This window comes from Drosophila guanche, unplaced genomic scaffold, assembly GCF_900245975.1.
Source record: "Drosophila guanche unplaced genomic scaffold, DGUA_6, whole genome shotgun sequence".
NCBI classification, from domain to species: domain Eukaryota; kingdom Metazoa; phylum Arthropoda; class Insecta; order Diptera; family Drosophilidae; genus Drosophila; species Drosophila guanche.
This window is the reverse complement of record NW_022995747.1, coordinates 2,888,252-2,895,019: the sequence shown is the minus strand read 5'-3', so window position 1 is coordinate 2,895,019 and position 6,768 is coordinate 2,888,252. Positions and strand designations below refer to the sequence as shown.

General features: G+C 48.1%; 3 protein-coding genes across 3 annotated transcripts; 1 reads left to right on the top strand and 2 right to left on the bottom strand.

Moving 5' to 3' along the window:
* Nucleotides 1–3,052: 3,052 nt before the first annotated feature.
* Nucleotides 3,053–4,168, bottom strand: LOC117583039 (DNA repair protein RAD51 homolog 3). The gene is made up of 5 exons (XM_034271201.1): nt 3,940–4,168; nt 3,770–3,876; nt 3,551–3,708; nt 3,359–3,487; nt 3,053–3,295 (listed from the first exon to the last, which is right to left on the bottom strand). Exons 1-5 carry the CDS (start codon nt 4,131–4,133, stop codon nt 3,125–3,127), a joined length of 759 nt encoding a protein of 252 aa, XP_034127092.1. The 5' UTR covers nt 4,134–4,168; the 3' UTR covers nt 3,053–3,124.
* A 246-nt stretch (nt 4,169–4,414) lies between these two features.
* Nucleotides 4,415–4,894, top strand: LOC117583449 (serine palmitoyltransferase small subunit A). Its single transcript, XM_034271748.1, has 2 exons — nt 4,415–4,586; nt 4,648–4,894. The coding sequence occupies exons 1-2, from the start codon at nt 4,490–4,492 to the stop codon at nt 4,803–4,805; spliced, it is 255 nt and encodes an 84-aa protein (XP_034127639.1). The 5' UTR covers nt 4,415–4,489; the 3' UTR covers nt 4,806–4,894.
* Nucleotides 4,880–6,626, bottom strand: LOC117583448. Its single transcript, XM_034271747.1, has 5 exons — nt 6,274–6,626; nt 6,007–6,223; nt 5,295–5,950; nt 5,129–5,235; nt 4,880–5,070 (listed from the first exon to the last, which is right to left on the bottom strand). Exons 1-5 carry the CDS (start codon nt 6,423–6,425, stop codon nt 4,907–4,909), a joined length of 1,296 nt encoding a protein of 431 aa, XP_034127638.1. The 5' UTR covers nt 6,426–6,626; the 3' UTR covers nt 4,880–4,906.
* Nucleotides 6,627–6,768: the final 142 nt, after the last annotated feature.

The following is a 6,768-nucleotide window of genomic DNA, read 5'->3' as shown; positions in this document are numbered from 1 at the left end:
ATAGTTGCTGTTACCGCCGTTGTTGTAGCTGCCGCTGCCGCTGCTGCTGTTGGTTCAGGGCATGGCCTGGTCTAGCATTTGCCTATTGGTCGCAGGAAGCTGTCACCGCAGTGATGCCTGGTGGACTCCTCTCAACAAGATCCGTTAATGGCAGTGCCATTCGATGACATACGTCGCTCGTGGTGAGCCGCCAATTTTCGTTTCGTCCGACAATTGCTGGCCATATATGCAACGAGAGAAACTGCAGCGTCTCATATGTCTCATGTCGTGCCTGTCGTGTCGTTCTAATCACAATTGCCTGGCCTCCTCCACTGCCGCTCCACTGCTGCGCCTTTTTATGGCGCTTTTATGCAAAACAACTTAATTTCAATCCTCAATCCGCTTGCAACAATGCGGCGCGTAAAATATGCACTCGCAGTGAGGCAGGCAGGCAGGCAGGCTGGCAGACAGAAGGAGCAACAGCAACAGCAACAGCAACGGCAGCAAAAACGAAAGACTTTGGCCAACAAAGTTGTACAAATGTTTTGTCCATTTGCCTGTGTGTGTCGAGCTGTTATAGAAAATTATCTTAAACTGATTTGATATATATTCAAATAGGCGATGTGCGACACATGTTGCTGCTGTTACATGCAACATTTGCCGTATTTGTTGCACGCAGAAGCCAGAGGAGCCACAAGCAGCAGCCAGGTCGCTTGCCAGGTAGCCAGTTCGCTGTTATTTGTATGAAATGCAATGGATAACATCGCTTACAGTAAACGTTTAGTTTGTGTTTTAATTAAAATATTTTCATTTCCCCCGTGGCAGGCACCGGGAGACGGCCGGCCCGGCCAGGAGATTGCAGCTGAAAATAGCAGACACGCTGGGAGCTGCATCAAGATCCAGGCACATCCGTGTCGTTGTGGCCGACAAGTGGCATTTATAAGCAGCATTATAAACTAATTTAGTAGCGCCAATTGATTGGCTAATAGAGCTGATGGAAAGTACCAGGGAAACCTTACTTTTCCATGATAGAATCTCAACATTAGGAGTCAATCCTCCAAGCAATTTAGTTACCCCCCAACTAATTGATTAACCAACTTGGAACGCGTAACCCTAATAGCCCACAAAAACAATGAACAAACCCCGTGTCTAAGCTGAGCTGAAAAATCACCCATTTGAGGCAGAACCACACGCTTTATAAATGTCGGAGGCGACATTAATGTAGCACATTTATCTAATTAGACAAGCGTTCGGAGCGGCAAGATGCCCCGAGAGCCCCGCTTAATGTCTCACGCCAAATAAATTAATCAACTAATTGATGAGCATAAATTACGTGTATGCAAATGAGCAGAGAAGACGCTTATTGATGGCCAAACTGAATTAGATTGGCCAAATGAGCCAAGCAGAGCTCAGGCCATCAGATGGCCACCCACTGTGCTAGATTTGGCCACTCTCCAACACTCTTTAGGTTGCGCTCTCTCTCTCTCTTTCGCCAATCCAATCGAAGTGCAGCGTACAACTCAATTAATAACAATTTCTGAGAACAATAAGGCAGGAGGCAGGCCAGGCAATCCTTTTTGTCCAACATTTGATTATCTCATGGCGGCTGTGGCTCTCTCGAGTAGTGGTTGGTGGCTATCCGCCGCTATCGGGTGCTGCCATCGAGGCAACCAGTCCGTCCGTCCGTCCGTCTTTCGGTCGCTTCGCAGTGTGGCGGAATTAGCCGGCTCTCGCCTGAACTGAACTTTGGCTGTGGTGCACGAGGTCGTGGCCAAATTGCCAGGCCATGCACAGCGGAATGTTTGCTGCCTTCCTTTTTTTTTGTTCGCTTTGTTTTTTGTTTGGTTTTAATTGAAACCCGTACGAAATGGAAAATAGAAAATGGACTTTCAACTTGCGCCAGCAGCTCCAGCTCGCTAAATTAGCCAACAGACTATTTCTAATTTCTGCGGCCCCAGGGACCGGAGTCGGAGTTGAAGTTGAAGCCGTTGGGGTCGGGTCTGCCCTGCAGTGCATTTGGAGGGCATTTGGAAATTTATGGCGGGCCAGGCGGTGTCGAAAATAGCGCCAGCGACAGGCGAGCGATGACGACCACGACGACTAAGACGATGCAAGGCTGATGTTGATGGCTTTTGCAAGTTTAAGTTACTTTCTAATAATGTAGCGAAGACAACAACTGCGATGGCAGCGTTGTGGATGTGGATGTGGATGTAGGATGAGGATGAAGCTGATGCTCAAGCTGAGGATGCATTGCACACGAAAGTCATAAGCGCAGCCGAGGCAATTAAGTTCGAGCGACAAGTTGCGCTGCTGGAAGCCGCCAGGAAACTGCAACGGCAACGGCAACGGGCAAACGGGCTGACTGGCTGGGAGGGTGTGCAGCTGTGGTTACATGTTTATGGCTCGAAACGGATTGCACGTAATGGGATTTGTGCTGAGCGACAGCGATAGCCTGTGACTGCAGCCAGCCCAGGTTCAGCATTGGGTTCGAGCCCAAGCTCGAGCTTCCACGGCAGTTTCAACTCCAGCGCCTCAATAAAGCCGATCGCATTACCAATTAGGCGTGCACACTCGGCTAAACAGCCTCCTCCTTGTTGGCCAGTGGAAATTGAATTAGTTGTCGCTGCATATGCGTGACTTGCCTTCGCTCGTACGAGCCTGTTCTGGTTTGGCTTTGGTTTGGTTTGGTTTGGTTTGGGTGTCGCTGCTCGTACGTACCGTCCGTATGTGTAAACATTTTTTACACTTTGCCACATTCCTGCGTCGCGCGCATAAATCAGCCTGTGCTCGCCTGTCAATCTGCAACTGCAACGCCATTGATAGCATCGTCGTCGCAGTCGTTGTCGCCAGAGTGGCTTCGAGTGGTGCTTTTAGCAAGTGTTCAGCACCTGGCTGGGTGTGCGCCGCCAGTTGTGGCTATGCCATGCCATTTTCTGTGCCAATGGGAATTATGGCAACTGCCTGGGGATCCTGTTTAGCCATTTTCCATCTCTCTGCAGTCATGCGAAAAATTGTATCAACTGGAGTGTGGGGTGGGAAGTGGAATTCATCGTTTGACTGATTGAGAGCGCAATTAAGCCGTGAACAACATTTGCCGCCAATCTATTTTTCATTATCATTATCCAACTAAAAGTAAGAGTACAATCTAATCCTTGACTAATCTGCTTGTTTTCCACAACTTTCCCAGCGAGCAGTGGCCGCTGCGTGAAAACCAGATGCGCTCGTTGATCAAGTTCGAATACAGATCCCCCAGGGCGGGCACGACATGGAATTGCCGGCCAATACACCGATGCGTCAGCACATTGGTGACGACCCACTGTCACGGATATACACAAAACTGGATTATTCAAGTCGTTGGCAAACGTACAGCCGGACTTACAGCCACTGGGTGTTCGCGCTGCAGTCGCCTCATGCTTTGCAGCAGCTCCAGTAGCAGCTCGAAACGCTGGGCGCCATCCTCCAGCATGCGCAGGGAAAACGCTAGCGAATCGATCACAATCACTTTTATCTGCAGAACATGCAGGCGGGATCTTGAGTAAACAATTCAGTGAGCACGCATACATTAACATACATTTGGATGGGCCATCAGGTGCCGGTGAGAGCTCAGGACGGTGGCCATCAACTGGACTGCATCCGGGCAGCTCACGTAGTGAATGTTTTGCAGCATTTTGGACGCCTGAAAGTCAGGTGATTTGTGTTTATATTGCCTCTCCAGGTCATAGGCCAGTTCTGTAGGTTAACATGGGCTACATTTACATGAGATTCGACATTTAATTGAAGAACCACGCACCTTGCAGTCTGTCTGGATGGAAATCTCGTCGGGTATCGATGAAAAGTGCAGCCCCCTCCAAGCCGCCAGCAGATTTTGGTATTTGCACATTCAAGCATAGCTGCAGGCTGAACAAAACAACAATCAGACATCATTCAAAGCATAAATAATCATAAATAAACGTAATTTACCACATTTTTGTTTTGCCGGTACCCGAATTTCCTACCAATTCGGTTATTTGTCGCAAGGCAATTCCACCACCCAAGTGTCTGTCCAGACCTTTGTGGCCCGTTGCAATTCTTGATTGGCTATCTCTTTGCAATATGTCCAAGCACGAGTTATTAAATAGATTTAACTTGTTTGACGACGAACTTGCATTTTCCATAGCCGCCAAAAATTGAAATATAAACAAAAAACAGCTGTTTGACACATAGCTGGCAAGAGCTGGCTGCTATGATACTTCAGAAACGTTTTACAGCCGTGCAGGGAAACTAGTCTAGTATGGGGACTGCCTCAACACAAGTGTATGAATAATTTTATATTCGCTTTAAACAGTTTACAGCCGTACAACTTACTATTTGATGTATTTATGTATCTACACTATAAAGTAGGATACTTGACTGAAATCTATTTCCGTTAGTCAACACTCGTGTAGTTTGCTTACCATATGTTCTTTGTTTACAGCCCACTTGCATTTTAATTCGTGGTTCTGCATTGGACTTTAGTCATTCGTAATTCAAAATGTTCAACCTTAAACAATTAGCCACTCACCTGTATCGCCAGTATGCACTGATCACATGCATTAACATGCTGGAGCCATGGGAGAGGAAGTTAATCAGTGAGTAAATGTGGTTTTAATACGTTCAAATTTTTCTGATGGAGATTGTGCATTTTTGTAGATGGTTTCTTTCTGGTCATGCTGGCTTTGGTGTTCTTCTCCAGCTATTGGTATCTGCCCAACTATCTGCAGAAACTACTGCAGGTCCTCACACCGCCCGCTTGGTCTGGTCAGACGGAAAATGTCGCCTATGTGGCACAGAAAATGGGCACAAGCTGAGCTTCCACCCAACTGCAGCCGTAAACAACAATAACCAACTAAACATTAATACTCTACCAATTGAAAAGACAACTAGAATGTAAAGAAAATGCCATTGTGATTTATTTTGACTGGTCCAGAATCTGTAAATAATTAATTGTGCCAAACCAAATTCGCTTAACCCACTGCACGACCCTTTTCCTATGTCGCACGATCAGAAAAACGGCCTCCACCATGCGCAGCGCGGAGGTGTTGAAGAACAGACCCACCAGGCCGCCCAAGGAGACTGCAGGAAGAGATTTAAACGTTTATTGGAGTGTCTTTGAATGCCATCCGCTGCTTACTCAAGAAATCCAAAATGGTCTTCGCCACACGGCGTACATAACGCTGCGTGGGCAGCTCCACGAGGGCCACACGTACTTTGGAGATCTCCTCCGCATCCTCATCGTCGCTGAAGGAAGAGGAGAAACACCATAAACTGAGGGCATACTAGGACCATCGCTGACTCACCTGTCTGCGGAGTTGTAGATAATATTATACTCGGGCTCCTCGCACGCGCTCATGCACTCGCAGGACTTGCGCTCCGTCATCAGCTTCTCCCTCACTTTGGTCAAGCAGATCAAGCCAAGATAGTCGCAGACGGGCAGTGAATTCTGTCCGGGCACAGCCATAAAGTGATTCGTGCAGTTGCAGTTGACCAGCTGCAGCAACACGGTGCACTCCACTACGCAGCCGGAGTAGCTGTAGAACTCGTAGATGCCCTGACGATCGGCTACGTGCTCGTGGCCATAGCGACATCGCCGCTGCTCCATGCTCAAGTCCTGCACGCTCTCGTCATTGTGCACTTCGATGACGTTCAGCACAAGCTCCTTGAAGTGGCCCAGCAGCACCGTTTCGCGTATCATGCCCTCGGACAGCTGAAAGGGCACATCGATGGGCGCGTGCACATAAAGCTGAACATCCGCAGCAGCATTGAATGTGAGATGTCCAGGGCCCGTCATGCGATTGTTTGTGTACTGCACATGGGCCACCTTACGCGCCTGATGGGAGTTGAAGGAGTAGCACAGTCCGTACTCCGTGGGCAGCGGCAGGAACTCATCGCAGCAGTCGAACAGCTTGTTCAGGTAGCTGCAGTTGACAATCAACTGATGGCACTTGGTGCGGAACTGCAAGGCGGCAGAATGTGAACGGGAAATCGAACAGCCCTTCGGGTTGGACCTACCACTTCCAGGAGCAGCGTGTAGTTTGCGGGACAGCGCAGCTTGGCGCAGTTCTCGCAGCTGCTGCAGACGCCACGATAGAACACAATCTCGCTGATAAAGTCATCGATGTGCATTTCATGCTCGCTGCCAAAGTGGCTGTCACTCAGCTCCCAAATCTTCTCAGCGTTGTAAATCTCGCAGACGGTGATGGCCGGAAATGTAGAGTTCCAATTGAGGCTAGGAAAGAGGCTTTAAGCAGAGCGTACTTCAATGCCAAAACAACTTACTAAATGGTATCCAAGCTAAACGAAACCGAAGAGGATATGTAACTATGCAGCAGCGACAGTGAGACACTGCCAAAAAATGGCAACGACTGATAAAATGTCACAAAATAGAGCACAGCCTTTACAGCGTATCCCTGCAGGCGGCTCCAGTTCATTGTGCATCGTTCAACGGAAAAATACAAACTGTTGCCACAGGAAATACTTTTCGGGGGAGAGAGAGAGCTTTTTTCGTGGAACAATGGCAACGATTTCAATGTCGGATATCCATCACAATCCTTTGTTCCGTGGCGTGTCCTACATTAGCAGCTGAATAAGCAGCACTACCCTGGTTTATTTCCATGGATTTAGTTCAATAACGCTTCGAATGGTAATATTTTCATGGAATATATGGCATAAATCATATGTGGACCTGTCAAATTCGTAGGTCAGCCAGGCTATTAATTATTTTTGTTTCCAGAAATAAATAGATTAGAAGGTAGGGCCTTTCCCACTCCCGTA

Excerpts from the sequence above, each read along its gene's own strand:
- LOC117583039 (XM_034271201.1), bottom strand. The coding sequence starts at position 4,133 with ATGGAAAATGCAAGTTCGTCGTCAAACAAGTTAAATCTATTTAATAAC. Across the intron at positions 3,709-3,769 it reads CCATCCAGACAGACTGCAAG|AACTGGCCTATGACCTGGAG; the intron begins GTGCGTGGTTCT and ends GTTAACCTACAG. Across the intron at positions 3,296-3,358 it reads AGCGCGAACACCCAGTGGCT|TGGGTCGTCACCAATGTGCT; the intron begins GTAAGTCCGGCT and ends TATCCGTGACAG.
- LOC117583449 (XM_034271748.1), top strand. The coding sequence starts at position 4,490 with ATGTTCAACCTTAAACAATTAGCCACTCACCTGTATCGCCAGTATGCA. Across the intron at positions 4,587-4,647 it reads ATGGGAGAGGAAGTTAATCA|ATGGTTTCTTTCTGGTCATG; the intron begins GTGAGTAAATGT and ends GCATTTTTGTAG.
- LOC117583448 (XM_034271747.1), bottom strand. The coding sequence starts at position 6,425 with ATGAACTGGAGCCGCCTGCAGGGATACGCTGTAAAGGCTGTGCTCTAT. Across the intron at positions 5,951-6,006 it reads ACACGCTGCTCCTGGAAGTG|TTCCGCACCAAGTGCCATCA; the intron begins GTAGGTCCAACC and ends GCCGCCTTGCAG. Across the intron at positions 5,071-5,128 it reads GACCATTTTGGATTTCTTGA|TCTCCTTGGGCGGCCTGGTG; the intron begins GTAAGCAGCGGA and ends CTCTTCCTGCAG.